The 18,286-nt window shown below is 41.8% G+C and overlaps 1 protein-coding gene across 4 annotated transcripts in view; it reads right to left on the reverse strand.

Annotated features, from left to right (window-relative positions):
- Window positions 1–233: 233 nt before the first annotated feature.
- SLC24A3 (solute carrier family 24 member 3) overlaps window positions 234–18,286 on the reverse strand; it is a 182,243-nt gene continuing 164,190 nt past the window's right edge. For all 4 annotated transcript variants that reach the window (XM_037406042.1, XM_037406040.1, XM_037406041.1 and 1 more), the window contains 2 exons: window positions 11,872–11,937; window positions 234–10,829 (listed from right to left, as the gene is read on the reverse strand). In XM_037406042.1, the coding sequence (XP_037261939.1) occupies window positions 10,680–10,829; window positions 11,872–11,937 (216 nt within the window). In that variant the 3' untranslated portion in view covers window positions 234–10,679. The remainder of the gene's footprint in view (window positions 10,830–11,871; window positions 11,938–18,286) is intronic.

An 18,286-nucleotide genomic window follows, 5' to 3' on the forward strand; every position in this document is an offset into this window, starting at 1 on the left:
GAAATGTATGTTACACTCAAGAGGTTTTAACTCATCAGTCAAAATTACTGAAAGAAAAGGATTGTTTCTGAGAACCTAGGATGAACAACTCTGCTGAGCTCTGTGCTGACAGAACATGGAAGCTCTCTTTATGCAAATCTTGAGCATTACATAAACCTTTATAAACAACTGATGCAGTACTTTAGGCAATCAGCCTTTATCTTCCAACTCTTTCTTTTCTAATCTCAAAATACAGGCTTCCAGTCCCTGCCCACACCCCCAGTGAACTCCAGAGGTTGTAAAATGACTCCATCATTGCTCCTGTATTTCCCAACAAGCCCTATTGTAATTCACACCCATAGCAATGGCATGCTATATTCTTCTACAGTGGAGAACTACCGGTCTACCTGAAACCAAAGCAACGCAGTAGAAATTGGGCATTATTGCATTTGTGAGTGGTGGGACCATTTAACTGCAGGATTTCAGGGCAGAGATCCTTGCCTGCTGTAAACAGTAACCACCCTGTCATAAAGCTGGGACAATGTCAGCTTCACCCAAGCATTTGCTAGTGTATGACATCCGTTTTGAAGAGAGATCTTCACATTTAACCAGCGCCATTTACTGTTAAAGGGAGGCGGGGAAAACTAGGCAAAGGAAGATCACTTACGAAAAATTAACCCCCCTAAAAAATAATAATAAAAAATAATCTATTTGTTAGTATCTCATGAAATGTGAATTTCAAATGGTACCTTGTGACGGTGATATTACAAACACTAGAGCGCAATGAGTATTTGCTATTTATATATTTCTGCTCTCAGAGATCGAGAGGCGAGCACTGCAGAAGCATCTTTGGGTCTCTCAGCATTCCTCAGCTTCTCTGCTGAGTTACAAGAGTTGTAATGATGCAGTAAGTTACAAGAAGCGTCTGAGAAGGTCTCACCACTTTTTGTGGCCACTCAAAGGGATGCTACAATGCTTTTAATGCTTAGTTTGCTTGCTCCCTGATTCAGGAAAACCTGGCCCTAGCTTTAGGTGGGGACTGAAATTAGGTCCCTAAATCTTCTGCCAGCATGGGAAAATGTTTTCTTGAACCAGGGATTCAGTTTAATGTATGATAAATAAATAAATAAAATGTATAAATACTTAAGAGCAGAATTTCCTGACCTCCTTAATGTCTCACACATGCTTTTTTCTTTTTCGAAGCTGTCTTCATGTTCAGAAAATGCAGCTGGAATTTCAAATGACTAACAGCAATTACAATTAGAAATCTTACTGAATGTACAAAGATAAGCTGTTAAAGCTTTTGACTCGCTACATTATAGATATGCAACTGCCATGCACCACTCACAATACCTTGCTAATACAATGTGGAAACAAATAAAAACTAGTAACCATCTCTTGCATTTATAAATAGATGTTATAAGACTATCTTGAATACTGGTACAGTTAGCATCTTAGCAGTTGCCATGATGGGGCTTTATTACTGTGCAGCTGGCAGCTGGTTGCCACAGGGCTTCATTGTGACAACAGTGGACATATTAGGTAAAGTGTGTGTGTGTGTATATATATGTTGCTTGAATATAAATCTATGCTCATACATTTTACAAAAATTAACACCAAAAATCTGCCAATGGATTATATTAACTTATGACTGAGTCCCTCAGTAGAACTAGTACAGTATAGTATAGTCTGGCTTCACAAAGCTTAAAAGGCCCAAGTCAGATCTATAACCACTTAATCAGATCAGTTCTATCTGTTATATAACAAGCGGCTTTGCATAACTGGGACTGAGCAGGGCTCTATCCATTTCATTCATTTTGAGGCCGCTTACGATATAAAGTATCCTCATACATGCAAATTTCTCTTTGAAGAGTCTATTTAAAAAGACCTCCTATGAAAAGCCCTTCCATGTGCTGTGCAATGACTGGTTATTTCAACAGTTTGGGGTATTTTAAAGGCAGACAGTAGGCTTACACTGTTTCGGAGTGCATTGCTTTGAGATCGGTGTGCCAAGCAAAATCTCCTTGCATTTCTCCCATCAATTTACGGCACGAAAAGTTACATCCTACTCCTGCTAGCCTGTTGCACAAATTCTGAGTTAAGCAGGATATGGGTCAGCCTTCAAAACCAGAGGGACTCAGCTTACAAGACAGACAGTGTAAGCAAAATCCTGCATCCCTGCAACACAAGGAGAAAGATAAAATCTTAAGGAAACAAGCAGGTGTCTATTGGGTGTACAGGGATGTCTGCTTTTGAAAAAGATTTCACAGCACACCCCAGCATATCTCATCTCTATCAGAAGTCCTCCTGCGCACAGCATCTTAGGTCCCAGAGAGACATGCCCTCCCAAAACAGATGTGCTCCCAGAAGTCACTGCCCACTGCACTGCTTAAACTCCCGATGTTCTGGCATTGATCAGCACGCAATCAGACAAGCAGCTCTGCCAGTCAGATAAGCTTCCGCAAACAGGTAAGGGTGTTTGCTGCAGAGGATGGACAAGGGTCACCACCTCTTTCTTCATCTGGCACAGCTGCAGCCAGAGCACATCTGTTTACACACACTTGCCCTTGATGGTGGGATGGGAGCATGCACGCTGTGTCTGTAGATAGCATGAGAAAACTCAAGCCTTCTTCATTTAAATGGTCACAAACTACGGTATTGCAGGGTTTACCTTCACTTGCTTTCCTCCAGCCTCATTCCCCTTTTCCCTTACCAGACAGCTTAGTTCTCATTATTTTAGCATTTGCTAAGAAAATAACAAGATGCAGGTCTCAGGCTGTAACAGCCAGGAAGGAGGTCTGCCTTCTGCTAGGGACTGCGTTTGAATTCTATAGCCACAGTGTGGCATCTTACTTGTCCATCCTATAGAAAATGAACCCTTTCTCAACAAAGGCTGTCCTCACTGAAGTGAAGTCAAGAAGTGACATGCATGCTAATACAGGACCAGGTCCTGCAAAGTGTCTTTCATTGCCATAGTCTTGCCAAAAGTAGTTATTCCTGTTTACACACAAGTTGCACCAGGACCCAAAAGTCAGGATGTAAAAGCATGTTTTTGTAATACAGCTTTCAACTTAATTTCAAGTGCTGTCTCAAGAGCAGTCAACAGCATCAGAGGGTCCTGGATGTGGCCCTTCACACTTCACTGCCTTTATGCCTACAGATGCAGCTGCACAAAGCTGGGACAAGGGAGAGAACTACTGCTGTGGTACCTTAGCCCAAAGTTTGCAATGGAAAATTCTTTTTTCTATCTCCTCCAAAAGCAAACTGGATCTTCAAATTCAAAAGACTCTGCCCAAGCCCTGTGAACATTTCAGAAATGCAAGAACACCAACTGAATTAACCAGAATATGGCAGGCAGAGGAACTGCCCAGCTCTCCTTTTTGTGCTGGCAGGAGCTGCTGAGAACATGAGAGGGGCACCCTGCCACTGGTGGGCATTGTTAACAAACCCGCTGGATGCCTGCCCACAAGCGCAGCAGAAATGACACTGCACAACCCCATCAGCAGACTGCCCCAGGTTTGGGCTTGATGCCAAGCCCTTCTACCTCGGTTAGAAAACCTTGCTTTTAATCTCAGGGAGCTCAGCATCAGGTCCTGTTTGCACAGAGCTACTAACACAGGCTACTGCTTTCTAGAGATGCATACAGGAAAGACACCTCAAGGCAAAAATCCATGACAGCAAATCTACTTTCCTAAATAGCATCAGTATCAAAAACCTCAGTAGCTGACTCCCAGTGACAGTTTATAAAACTTACACAGTCTTCTAAAATGTCAATTCCTTTATTTTAAACCAAAGCACATTCGTTACAGGCTCTCATCAGTCTCATCTGCTCACTGATCACACAGGATTCTGCCCGCAGCCTCAGATGGGAACATTTTGCTGCAGTTGCTACCCATGAGAGCGCCCGCTCTCAGACGGCATGTGCTGCATTTGTTGGGCGCTTAAATAAACCCTGGTGATGCCAAAGAGCTGAATTCATTCAACCAAATTCCTCAGCAAAACTCTTAAGCATGTGCTTAGCTTTCGATACACAGACCTCTGCATGACAAGGTACACGCCTCAAGTTAAGCGAGGGCTCTGGTACCTTCTGAACTTGCAACTTCGGCGCCTGCCTGAGCACAGCCTGCCCGAGCACGCCAGGACTTGAATCAGGCCAGGGAAGAGGTGCAGATGCCCCTGGCCCCTTGAGCTGGGGTGGGTATTACCCAGGAACAGCAGGCAGCATGCTGCACTCCCCTGCATTGGGAGCAGCTCTCTGGGCAACTCTAAGAGCCTGCAGTAGCTGGGCTCAGAAGCACACCCCAGCTGAACCACACTGGCAGAGGGCAGCTGGTCTGTGGGTACCCTGACATCCCCTCCCTGCAGCACACCACAGCCAGTGGGCACAGCTGTGCCGGCCAGAACGAGAGCTGCCCCCAGCACAGCTTTCTCAGGAGCCACACCAGCCACAGGAACTGCAGGCTGCCAGAGGACATGAATGCTATTTTGGCCTTCAAAATGGTTTCCCCTTCAAAACTTTGAAATTCCAAAGCTCAGTAAATGATGGTGATCGTACGGTAGCCATGTAGCTGTACACTGAGGGTACCGCTTTTTGACAGGAATTATTAGAACAAGCATCCTTCAGAGATGGGGTGGTTTGCTACACAGGGGACTGCTTTACTGAAATGACCCTACCAGTCATACGTAGATCTCACTGGATGAGTGCAGAAGTCTTTAGTTTTCATTCGTAATGGCAGAGTTAGATATCCCTATGATTACTAAAACTTGCTTATATTATGGGCCTCTCTCTCCACAAAACACTTCTGCAATTAACTCCTCCTGCAACCAAACGTCCATTTCTATGTGCACGGTGTGAATGGAGCGCTTGTTTCCTCACCTGCTCCAGCACCTGTCAGCCAGGAGACAACACTGACCACAATTAAGGTAAGACTTAGACCTATGCGAGATCTATGTTTCTTCTATGAAAAAGGAGCAAGTATCATTCCAAGCTAGCAGGCAGCAACTGGTAACCAAGGCTGGGGGTGGGTGGGCAGGGGGTGTACCAGCAGTCCCCTCCTCTCATTAAAGCATGAGAGAGACAAAATGTCCAGCAACAGAGATTACTATTCTGCTAATCCAAACTGCTTGCTTCGCTTGCCAGGCATGCTGATGGAAAACCTCAGAGACAATCACTCAGCGTTTGAGCAGGTCTATCGTCAAGCACAACCATCCTCATAGGTTCAGGCATCCAATGTTACGTTTTCCCTGGCAGTAAAAAGACTATGTTAAATTGTTGCTGTAAAATTATCACATTGACTTTTAGCACCGTTCAAATCCTACCTGGCAGATGAAGGCTATATTGACAAGATTTCTGTTACGTTGTTTTGATGCGGAAGGTTTAAAATCTGTTCTGCAAGGCTACTAGAAAAAGTAAAATAAACCCTCTACCTAAAATATACCACAAAAAAGACATTTTAACTATATAAATACATTATTAAATCTGTTACTTTAAAAAAATTATGCTTTTTTTAGAAGCTTTCCTGAAATTAGATGCTTCTGCCCAAACTTGGATAACTCGGCCCAGATCTCAGGCTGTTTCAGGGTGGTGAACAATAGATTTCACAGCCAAATTATATCCCCTGGTGCACAATGAACCAAACTGCCATCACTTCCCGTATTGCTTTCCCATGAATAAAGAAAACTTTTCCAAAAGGCATGGATTTGTCCACACCTCAGATTGATTGTGGAAATTCAGCCAAACAAGTCAGAGCAGATTGGGTGGAAGCAGATAGATTTATGAAATATGCTTCAGATTTGAGGCCACCAGGTGCTAACAGAATATTCATGTGAATTCCCCTTAAAGATGCCTAGTTGTGTTAATAGTTATTCATTTATCTATTCAGGTAAGACAATAAAAAGTTCATTCATCTTTAAAAAACAAAGTACCACAGTCCTTTTCAGGATTTACTGCTGCAAACATGTACACTGACCCTACAAATCAATCATCAGGGGTTTGCCATAGATTTCAATAGAGGTCAACTTTCACTCAAGTCAGTGAACACTGAGAACTCCCTAACTTCAACTCCAAGCCTTGCATTATACTTGGTACATCCATTCAACACACTCAAAATCTGCAGTTCCTTAAATTTGGAGTGGCTGAAGTCTTCCAAATATGCAAACTTCAAGCATTTTCCTCAAAAGCATGGCTTTAAACTGATTCACTTAAAGCTGTACAAACCTAATATGGATGTTCCTATCTGGATTTATGTGTATTTTAGACTAAATTACCGTGGCTACTGATCAAGTGAAACTTCATGGATACAGGGCAGATTTAAATCCAGCTAAATACGGTGTCCACTGAGGTTGATTTTCAAAGTATGTATTTAAACAAGTTTAAAGCTCCAGTGGTGTAACTTTGAAATAGATAAACCTTATGCTGTTGCATCTCTGTGAGCTTTATTTGAAAGGATTAGGGCTCCTACAAAATCTTGATGTAAGAAACATTTGTCAATCACCAGAAAGTTATGGGTTTCTAGAAAATTATCCAATTATATTCAATCAACGTTTTATTTCACAAGTATTAATACGGTTATTTGGAAAGGCATATTAAAATTCCTGTTCTGACAGCAGGATATTGAATGTTACCCTCAGGTTGCTTCACCTGCACTGAATGTTGTTTTTCTGAAACTAGATTGCTGTCCTACCTCATTTGTTTTGTCAAGAAAAAGCCAGTCACACATTTATCTGAATCTTAAGAACGAGCATTTGTTTTCACAAGCACTAGTATCACAAATCCAAAGCATGCTAATCAATTGATTTCAATGACACAGCTGAAGACAGAAAGCTGAAAACAAAACAGGCAAGTAGCATCACAGGAAAAAACCTGAATTATACCGGTCAAAATCTCCTGCTATGCACACATTTCAGGTTGGTGTTCCCGTCAATCTACCAAAAAATGCAGCACATTAAAAAAAAAGAAAAAAAAAAAGACAAGTATAAAATTGACCTTTGGTAGGGAGAAAAGTAGTTTTTCTAACACATCTAACACGAGGACCTCCTCGTATCATATCCTATCCTACCACTCTGCCTTTGAACTGCTGTCAAACGAAGGCCATCCACATGTCAAGCGGAGTTGAAACTAGCAAGGGATCACATATTTAAGTCAAAGTCAGAGCTGCACTGAAGTGCTCTCCACTGAGGAAAAGGCTCTTTAATCTCCCTTTGAAATACTCATTAAGAACTGTCTGAAACCACTAGGAATGGAAACAAAAAAGTTGACTGGTCCAAAGACCCAACCAGCCCCAGACATGACATGGTGACCCTTCCTTTCAGAACAGTAAAACCATAAATGAATCACAGTCATATTAAAAAAACCCAGCCCAACCTGGCTTCACCCCTGGTTTCCCCCAGCCTCCCAAACCCTGGGCCTCTCCACTCCCTCCTGCCCCACAGCCAGCTGCCCCTGACCACCCCACTGCTCCGGTCCCAAGCCCCAGCCCCACCACAGCTCTGTCCCATCCCATACCTCCAGGGGCTCTGCCAGCTCAGCCGCCCTCGACAGGCTCCTGTGACCCCACATCCCAGTGATGGCCCATGGCTTGGGCAGCAATGGGCACTGCAGAGCTTCTCACCAAGAAAATGGAGAGAGGCACTGGCAGTCCCCCCTGCACAGCTGGCAGCTTCCAGAATCTAACTCTGAGAGGATAGAACCACTCAGACTCGGTCCTCTGCTTGGCTCAAAAAGTAAAGTATTGATATGCACTGCATTTGAACATAATGCAAGCTTTGGAGATGTTGTACAGGAAGGATGCTAAAAACTGCTCAATTTTTTTTGCTTGGGGACTTTTCCACAGGCTTTGATTATGCTAACAAACTGGAGGGGCTCGCTTGTTTGGAGACAAAACCAAGAATGCACACATTCAGTTGGTCTATCCTGTTCCAAACCAGGTCTGCACTGGTTGATTTGGTTGCAAATTGTAAGCACACCTCGCTGAAACTGCCAACATAGGAAGTGCTTACCAATTCATATATGGCACAGATAACAGCAGTTCAACGTACCTTTTGCTTCTGCTTAGAACAAACAACTTGCAGAACATTCTTGCACAACACACAAGTGTCAGAACAAAGTATTTCAGGTTTTACACACAAAGTTATGACATATTACAGTAATTAATGCACACCAATAGGAAAAGTTCCTAAAAAAAAAAAAAACTCATGCAGTTTTTGTGCCATGGGATAGGTAATGGCTATTTCGTAGAAATAGATCCAACTGGCTCCATTGGAGCAGCAGTATAAATATTCAAAATAGAAGTAATAATAGGCTCTGATGTAAAATTCCTTTTTTTTCCTTCCCCAAATCTGTCCCTTCTGTCAGCAAGGAAACATTCTGCTTAGGAGCAACTGCATCATCTTGCTACAAGAGCATAGCTGTGTGTTTGTGGGGTGGCTTTTAGTGAAGCGTGCCACATTGTTGCTAACATTGTTTGATTTAAGGAAGTATTTTAGGCCTTTTAGTGGTTATTATTATTATTAATCTCATTAACAACCACAACAAAAAAGAAATGACAGCAACCAAAAAACAACAGGGAAGTACAGTGGGCTTCCTAATACAAGAGGACTTCCAGCAGGCATAGTTATGAGAAGGCTGCTCAAACAATAGGCTGCATAGATCAAGTAGCAACACAATCGTTTTCCAGAATGAGGGCACAGGCATGTCATTGACTCTCTCAACTGCCTGTCCCTGGACCCTTCCTTCTTCTTGCCAGGGATCCACAAGCACACTTTGTTAAGCGAGGCCAGTGGTACACGGCTTTTTCCGCTGGACTTCCTTGACACACACAGTGCAACAGCTGCCAGTGCCTCCACACATTTAGTGTAACAGAGAAAGGAAATCAAGTGCTGAGCTGAGTGGAAACCACAGGGTATAAATAGATTGATTTTGCCCAAAGAAAAACTGAAAAAAATCACTTCCAAAAGTGCAAATGAAATAAAACCTGGCTTTTTGTCTGTGAATGGGTTTGGAGTTTTTTTCTTAGTGTTTTGGGTTTTTTTTCCAGTTGGAGGGGTTTTTTTTCCTGCTATAGTTTACGGTTTGGTGTTTTGGCTTTTCTTCCTTTCTTTTACTTAGAGTTTGCTGTGCCTTTACTACCAATATTTGCCACTGTTTGTACCATAGACAAAAACATTCACCTAGCTGGTAGCATCTTAATACATTTCATAGTAGAACGTATACAAGAAAAAGGAAAAAAAACCATACCAAATGAAACAGAAGTGATCAGTGCTTAAAGTAAATACAACAGCCAGCACTGGCAAAAATCCACAGTATCAATACATACAAATGAAGCTGTGATGGTGTTTCTCATGGGGTGGAATCTGCCTGCATATTAATACAGTATTATACAAAATCTAGCAGGATATTGGAACAATGAATAGCTAAACTTTCACAATAACTTAAGATCTGTGAGCGAGTCTGCATTGAAGATATTCCACATTTTAAAAAGTGCCATCTCTCTCTGTGTCTTCCTCCCAAAGAAGGGGTGATGAATCCACATGATCTGTTATCAGGTAAGTTCAACTGCTTAAGAAGACAAATATCTGACCAGGTCCAGTGTATTCTTTAAAGAATGGCAAATTATGACTTCAGTAACTAGGTCTGTGCAAAATACGCCTCCTTCCTTTTAAAGAAACCAGTGTCTGTAACTCATTTAGAAAAGTTCCAATGCATACTTATGTCCTTCTCAGAATGAATAAGACATGAACTGTTGAATCCCCCCAAAAAAAGAAATCTGACGAAGCAGAGAAAGTTCTGACCTTCCATTTTCATGTGCAGGCCACTAAAAATCAGGACACCTCCTTGATAGCCCTCCTGGGCTGGCGATCAAACTATTGCTTGGAAATACCATAAACATCCTAGAAATAAAACTCCAACATTAGTAGTAAAACGGTAGTAGTGTTTACCCTTTGAATCCACGTTTACCTTACATTCCTCATCACACCTGTACAAGATTATTTACAGTAAAAAGTCATCATCTGTTGCCTTGACAATCTTCTTTTAATATGCAGTAAATCCATTCATATGCCAAGTACCTTGAATTGTATTCCCATATTACACTGCCCTGTGACCTTTGAATCGTTACAGGAGACCCAGAAGAAGATGCAAGAGAAGATGTTGATCTCTGGCAATTAAAAAACCCCAAACAACAAAAATACAACAAAAAAAACCCCCAAACCCCAAAAGAAAAACAAAACTAAAACAAACAAACAAACCCAAACAAAAAAACAGCCAAAAAATTTCCCATGATTCTCCTTGAAAATCAGCCCCTGTACGATGCACCCTCTTCTGCATTGTAGCAATAGTCTTAAGTCATAAATTAATTAGTCTTCCATCAAATAACTTAAAAAAAGAAGGAACTGTAGCAGACCAGTTTTGCCTGGCTTGACGCCAGTTAGCAGCCAGTTCATCTAGAGTCCCAGTCACACTGTTCAAAAACTGAGCTACGAAATCACATGAATGTTGAAAAAAATAATCTTCACATCAACGTAGGATTTTTCCAGGTTGTGGGGTTCAGGGAGAGGGCAGACCTAGATGGGGCCATGGGTCCTACGAACAGTGAACAGGATATACGTCACGACTTGGAGGTGCACCGCATTCAGGAGATGCCAGCCGTGGTTTGTATTGCACAGGTAAGAAGGAAGTTCCTCCTGACAGTCTGCCACCTGCATTAGTGATCTCTGCACATTGGCAAGTTCACAAAAGTGAAAACATTGAATTCTGTCATGATGGAGAAACACAGGAAGATGCCGTAAAGGGAAAGGCACACACACCCTAGCTTCTTATCCAGTTTCCATTTGTTCATGTGGACGCCAAAAACCTACAATAAACACAGAGTAAGCCACCACAGCAGGAACATTTTGAATAAAGTGGTAAATCCCCTTCTCAATTACAGGAGCATGATGATGACTGTCCCCTTACTGATCAAGGTCACCTGGAAGCAATCACAATGGAAGTGTGCAACAAGTGAGCTGAAGACCATAGCTGAAGTAAATCAGAGTAGCCCTTTCACAAGTCATTGAAGCCACACTGACTTACATCACCTCAAGTGCTGGCCCTGAGGTTTTAAGTTTCAGCAATTAATTTTGTTTTGGCAAGAGCAATCACATTTAATTCAATCAGGAATGTTCTTCAAGGCCAGACTCTTTTCTTCTTCACTCAAAATGCTTCATGTGCCCCTCTGCATCCCAATCTAGAGCCATACAGTCTAAAGCTGTGCTTGACTTTGCTAAGTTTGCTCTCACAGAAACCACTTGAAAGATTAAAGTCTTGTGTATGTGGGAATTGTGTTGGTGTGCAACACACAGGAGGACTCCCTATAGTGTCGTCTCAAGATTTGGAAGATGTAACATAAATCTGCTTCTCCCTGTCATTTCCAGTCTGCTATGCTGGACTTGGACAGGTCAGGGAATGTGAGACACCGATTTCAGTAGAAAAACTGTCATGTCCAGGCATTATTTGTTCTGGTCTGTGTTGTATTTCAGAAGGTTCCTACAGCAGGCCAAAGCAAACTGTACAAACTATACAGCATTTTGTCTACCTGTCCAACAGGAGAACAGATCTCATCATACATCAAGGGATCTGCTTCAACGCTAGCATGAAAAATAACTGATAATTACTAATGTATCTCCCAGGCTCCTCCCATGAAAAATATACAAACATGAAAGCCATCTCGTGACACTGATAGCTTCTGCCAAGTGCCAGATTAAGGTCTTGGGAAGTTTACAATAGGAGTGACCATTCCTATCCCTTAACAACAGACTACAACCACTGTTACAGCTGTAGGTGAGAAAGGAACAAATGAAGAAAACATCTATAAAATCACTCTTTTGGAAACGAAGAACAAAAGACTATATACATACTGTGACAAAAACAGATGCCAGCAGGAGACCAACAGAATAGATAAGTCCTCTGCTGTTTAATCGAATCTGTAAAAGAAGGAAGTTTATAAAACCGTGTCACAATTCCAAGCAACAATATTTCTCTCTGATGGTAATTCTGTAATCCTAAACTGCTGAGTTGCTGAATGCTGGCTCACAAGCTGTAAATGCCAAGTCAGACCATTACATCACAGATTATTTTGCCTACTCCCTACTGCCAAAGAAGGAGTATTATTGGAGCAGTGCCCTTAGGACCTGACAACATTTCAAACAGTTCCACCCCTACATGGGCTTTGTCATCCTTTATACTGTTATATCATAAAATTTTCTTCTTGCTAATTAACTCCTGTGTGAGTCCCGTAAGAACAAACAGGGGAAAGGTAATTTTGCATTCAGTCACCAATTAATGTTTCACAATGGGGGAAAATAAACAAGGACAGACACAAACACATTTCTTCCCTACTTTTACTCAACCTGGTGTAGGGAACAAGTCAGTAATCTCACAGTCTGAACCTCAGCTGCTGAAAACCATCAATATCAATGCATCATGGCACACTAGCACAGGCTAAACATTATTTAGCACTGAGGCAAAGAAGGCAGAGAGACAACTTATGCCTGCAGGGCTCTGTAGAGATATCACTACTAACATACCCAGGCGCATCACAGGCTCTGATGTAGCCATCAACATGGCAGAGCCACAATTACATCCACTGTGCAAGCGGAGAACCAAGATACAGGTCCTCACAGCTGTGGAGCTATTTAAGTGTCATTTTTAGAGGCTCTGGAGTCTAACCAAAGGCACTCACCTGCACCTTTAAGCCCTAAATACATTTAAAAATGTGGTTCTATGTGACATAAACCTAAAGCTATATAGGAAGGCTACAGGGAGTAAAGCCACCTCTCCAATTCTGTTCCTCAGCTAGCATCTCTCTTCCCCTCAGTTGCCCATTCTTCTCTTGGGGAGCTTAATTATTGTCCCTTTGGGCATTTCATATGATCTTCTCAAAGAGTATGACCTGCAGTACTGTCAAGAGAGCACTCAGATGGAGAGCCCCAAGGCATTTCTGCAGTTTACTGCATGAAGGAGACTTCCTTGAAGGGAAGGTTGGCTTCTCCAGGGAAGAACAAGGCAGCTGGAAGCTGTGGGGTGGGTGCCATGGGCACCCACACAACTGAATTGTAAATCTTTAGACCACCTAATATCAAATATTATCTTAAGGCCACTATAAGGTAACACAACATTGTATTCCTCCCTGCACCTTCTGTGCAATGAAACCCTCATGAAGTTGAGTTTCAACTGAGTCACCAAAACTAATTACTATTTAAAATAGTAACTGACTATTTAAGTTTCCTGGAAGAGATCAATCTTAGCAAGAAGTTATGTACAAATATTCAAGGATGCTTTAGAAAAGGACATTGCTGTTGTTTGCCTAACAGACCTTGATTTTGTGCAGTGCAGGTGTGTTTCCAGTCACACCACTCTGCTACTGAGGTCAAACAGCAAAACTAAATGCAGTGATCTTCCTTAAACAGGCTGGTATCCAATTCTTAATTGCTCAGCTTGCTCTACATTTGTATACAAGGAAAAGCAAAAACATTAGTCCATTCCTGCAGACAAGGATCTGCAGACAAGAAAAAGTTCCCAGAATGCAAGTTCTTCCACCTTAAACAACACTTTTTTTTTTTTTTTTAACAGTTGGATTTATTTCTTGGTTTTTAAACTGGTTTTAGTCCAATAAACATTTCAAACTAAATTTCTGTGCTACAATGTTTTTTTTTCAATGGTCAACACAGAAAACAACAGTACATAGTGTATCACTGGCCACTTTTAGTGCTCGCATCCTTCCAGTTAAGACTATAAAGAAGCCCATTTGCAAGAGAAGTGGGCATTGCTATTGTTGACAAGCGTCACTACAATTTCATGAATGCAAGACTGCTGAGGCACTTGTATCATTTTGCATCACAGTCAGGAAAAACTTTTCATCCAAACATTGCTCCCAAATCCAGAGTAATGACTGAGCTTCATTCCCCCAAGACAACAGAGGGGAAAGTCTGACTTCCAGAGTCAAGAAAAGGATAATCAGTTCTGACATTCTGCAAACCTGAACCTGCAATGATCTACACACAATCATGATCCTCTGTGCAAATGTACATTGGACACAAGGTCAAGCATACTGCAAAAAGACAGTCCTGGAAAGATTTCTCTTTTCTCCTGCACATGCTCAAGATTCAGCATGATGATGCATTACTGTACTTCTAATAAACCATAACGAGCACGAATAGGTCCTGCAGAGCTACTGTACACTGGAATTATTATAGTATTTGTACTCACAAGTGTCCCACCAATTTGTAGAGCTCTGCTGCTGCCTGAGATTTGCTTTTATCTTCATGTCTGTTAAAATCCTGGCTTACAAAAATTGCACATTTTCCTTTTTTACTGATTACTTGCCATCATAAAAAAGGCTACGGCCATGATGATCATTGGTTCATAAAGGTATCACAGGATTTCTTTAAGATACAAGCTGTAAGTGTGTGTATGTACAGTGGGACCATTATATTCCTATGGCCATTACATGTAAAATACAATATTCTCACTAGACTGACTGTCCAAAAAAATGAAGGATTTTGTTTCAGAATGTGAAAGCCAATTTTGGGACTGTCTGCATAACTAAAAGTGAAAAATGGAATGATCCTACTGTTAATGTAAACCGCAGGTTGTAAGGGGCGGACAGGAGGAAGTGCATTTTTGCGCTATGGAAGAAGTCTCTAATGTCACTGCAGCTTCTACCACCAGTCCTGAGCAAATCTCAAAGTTTTGCTGAAACAAGAGCTGCTCTTGGGATAAGAGACAACTTCAAGTTCTGACCCAGAAGACCTTTTTCTTTGATACCCTGCAGTGTATTTCCTCTAAGAAACCAGGACAAGCTAATGTGAGGGCTCTGTGCACACATTACTGCTCCCTGTAGAGACAGACTGGTCAACTGCACTCAATTCACACCCAGGCAACCACTCGTCTCCTCCCGAGTGGTCCATACATGACAGCTAACCTGGATTTCCATTTTAGTTAATCTAAAATGCAAAAATCCCCAAAACTAACTTTGCTTAACTAAAATGCAAATTGAAAGCCACCTTCCCTGCTATCTAAATGAGCAGCAGCTGGCTTGGAAAGGCAGATACTATTTTACAATAAATTCCTGTCTGGGTTTTGGTCAGGAATTCTGTTTGACCAGTGCCAAAATCTGTAAAAACTGTCAGTATAAAATACATAAATCAGAAAGGAATCTACAGGAAAAGGAAGCAAATGAAGCAGCTGGAATTATTTTAGCATGGAAAATGTCTGAATTCAGCCTAAAGTGCAGATGCTGCTTCTCAGTTACATCATTAGCCTCCATAAAACCAGAAGACATTTGGAAACACCATTCTAAAGACATCGGTGTCCAATTTGCTGAGGACAGTGCTTCCAAAAAGAGGTGTTTGGGGCAGATTTCTTTGGACTATCTGCAAGGCTCCTCTTTAGAGGTCATTCAGGGGAGCAAAAGTTGCTATTAAGTATTATTCAAAAGTAGAAAGTGTATGCCAATCATTTATGACAGCTTTACCAATGTAGCAGTAACACGTCACACTGATCCCACACAGGCAAAGCAAACGTGGCAACCCCTTCAGGAGTATGAGCAACAATTTTCCCTCACAGAGCAATTGCATTAGGACACTTGAGCTTCACGTCAGGTTAACAGTTCTCAACTCAGGCTTAACAAGCAATGTTCCTGGCCTGGGATCTAGCTCAGCTCCCACTGTTGAGCAAAGCAATCAGCTAATTAACCTAAATAACAAGAACTTTCCTTTAAGAGGCTTCACTATTCCCATAGAAAGCAAATTCCTGGGAGGAGTGAATGGGTGTTTTCTAATGCAGTTTTCACTTTTCAGCGCTTTTTGCTCCACAAAAAATCGGACCATTTATTAGGGTCATCATCTAATACCTCACTCTGCCATTGGGCAGCAGGATTAAAACCCTTCCATGTAGATAGCAAAGGGTGGTTTCCTCAGGTGACCAAATACTAGCTGTGGAATGCGCTCTGTCAGGAAGCTTATTTGGTTGAACTGGATACATATCACACCTGGACTTTCTGGAAGAAAAAGCACAACTCTTTGGGTAAAAAGCCCTGTTGGAGAGCTCAAAACACTATATAAGCTGTGCAGACCTCCAGATGTTTCCACAGTGGCTTCAGGAGGTAATGTGGGCATGGCATCTCTCTGCCACACCGTGCAGCAGGTGGAAAAGGGACAGAAGAGGACAAATATGACAGGTGAGAAGGGCTACAAAACAATGAGAAGCAAATGAAAACCAACAGAAAAATCAGTTGGAACAAACTGACATTGATGTAAGCCTGTCCCCAAAGCAGATTTGCCCTGGGATGGCTCAGACAGGGATTCCATAGATGGGTGCTGGCCTTAATTCCAGATGCACTAGAACTGGCAGTATACATGCTGTCGAGTTACAATATGTGCCCACAAATAGTCCAAATAATTTGGCTTGCTGCTTACGCACATAGCAGCTCTGCATGGTGCATGCAGGGAGTCCAGCTGTGCAGGATGCATTGCTTTTCTGGCACATGCAGTAAGTCTGACCTCACTAGACTTGCACATGTGGAGAATGGCATACATTCAGGCACTGTGCCCAGGGTCTCCGAGTTATTTAAGACAGCCCTGGAGCAAGCTGATTTACAGCAGTAAGAAACCTCCCACGCTGTATATAAAATTCCTGTTTAAGCCTGTTGCCCAGACACCTCTTACTGTAAAGGTTTCTTGGACTAATACAGTCCAAATTGAGATTCTTGTGGACTTCATAGCTCACATTGAGGAGAGAATGAAAGCTGTCTGGGTTCATTCTGGTCCAAAATGCAATGGTAGTCTGGCCTTTGAGGGATGTTTTTTGCTAAATATTCTCACTCCAACAAAGAAAGGTCTCCTCAGAACTAGATGAAACTCACTGCAAAGCATTTGAGGGCCTGCAGCCTGAGGATTTGGAGATATGTTCTCCAGTAAAATATATACCTTATACCGGTGGTATGAGGGGTTTCCAGTGTCAGATCATCCAGCAGCAACCTCCCTGATGCACAGGTCACATTAAAACATTCCCCATTTACCATTGCTAAAGGACGTAGGCTTGAGCAAATAGCCCACCTTGTTTCGAGTATGAGCACATATTCCTTTCTATCAAATCTGCTACTGGGCACGGAGGTATTTAATTTTTGCATTAAAAATAACCAGGGGACCACTGCCAAAGCTCTTGGCTAGCCTTTGCCTAGCTCTGGAAATGGTTCTCTGAAAATATAACAGAAACCCCCAAATATTAACGAAAACAAGAACACTTCATTCTAGCAAAAACTGCTATTACTTATCTATTGCCAAAAAAAGAGAATATACAATTTCAAAGGAGACCGTTTCAGATTTGCTCTAAGTCACGGTATTGCACTAGCTGGTGCATAGCAGGGGCTGCTCATCAGAACAAAAAGGCAGGTGTAACAGCTTCCTGCTGTTTTATCCTATCTGACAATGCTAAAGGCTTTCCTACAATCCCCTCATGTTTGGCCCAAATCTACGCTACAGCCATTCTGTGCACAAGCAATAGCTAGAATTACAAAAGCCACACAAGAAGTAGGCATGCTGCTTTTTAAACCTTCTCTCCAGCTCTGGTAGCCTTTCAACATCTTCTAATCTAATGTCCACCCATCTATTAAAAAAAGTAATCATACAGAACCATGAATTGTTTTATACAGTACTGTTAGTGGTTCTGAGATAGTTAAACCTGAACTAGGCTGAATAGCCGCTGTTCACTTGTTTCTCTCATTGTAGTTCTCCACTTGCCTAAAGGATTCTTTCTTTTTCTGCATTTGATTTTGGACTACCTGCTGCTGCTTCACAAATTTCCCATAAGGCTACAGCTCTGGAAATACAGTTTTAATCAACAAACTATTCCCTCTTCTCTGATTATCACTGTACCCTGCCCTATTTCTTCTTGTAACTTCTAACTGTGAGCACAGGAGCTCAGAAGATTCTGAAATTTGGTACAAAAGCTTAAGAAAAATCTCTCCTCGATCTGTCAAATTAGGGTAGAAATCAGTCATGCAGCCTTCTCACGAGACAATTGGAATTTCCTGCAAGTGGCAATGGAATAGCTTTTCTCAGAGTACATGACAATGTGTAAATTCAGGGAAAACAAAGCTAGCAAAACATTCAAAACTCACAGTAAGGGAGAAGATAATTTCAGTTTATAGCAAAGAGCAGAAAAAGGGCCTTAGCCCAGTGATAATTTTTTTCCACATAATTACAGAAGGAAAAGCTCAGTTCTCTGTTCATTTAAGAATAGGAAATGCTTCTTCCCCAGGAGAAAACCGTC

Source organism: Falco rusticolus, chromosome 12 (assembly GCF_015220075.1).
Source record: "Falco rusticolus isolate bFalRus1 chromosome 12, bFalRus1.pri, whole genome shotgun sequence".
NCBI lineage: Eukaryota > Metazoa > Chordata > Aves > Falconiformes > Falconidae > Falco > Falco rusticolus.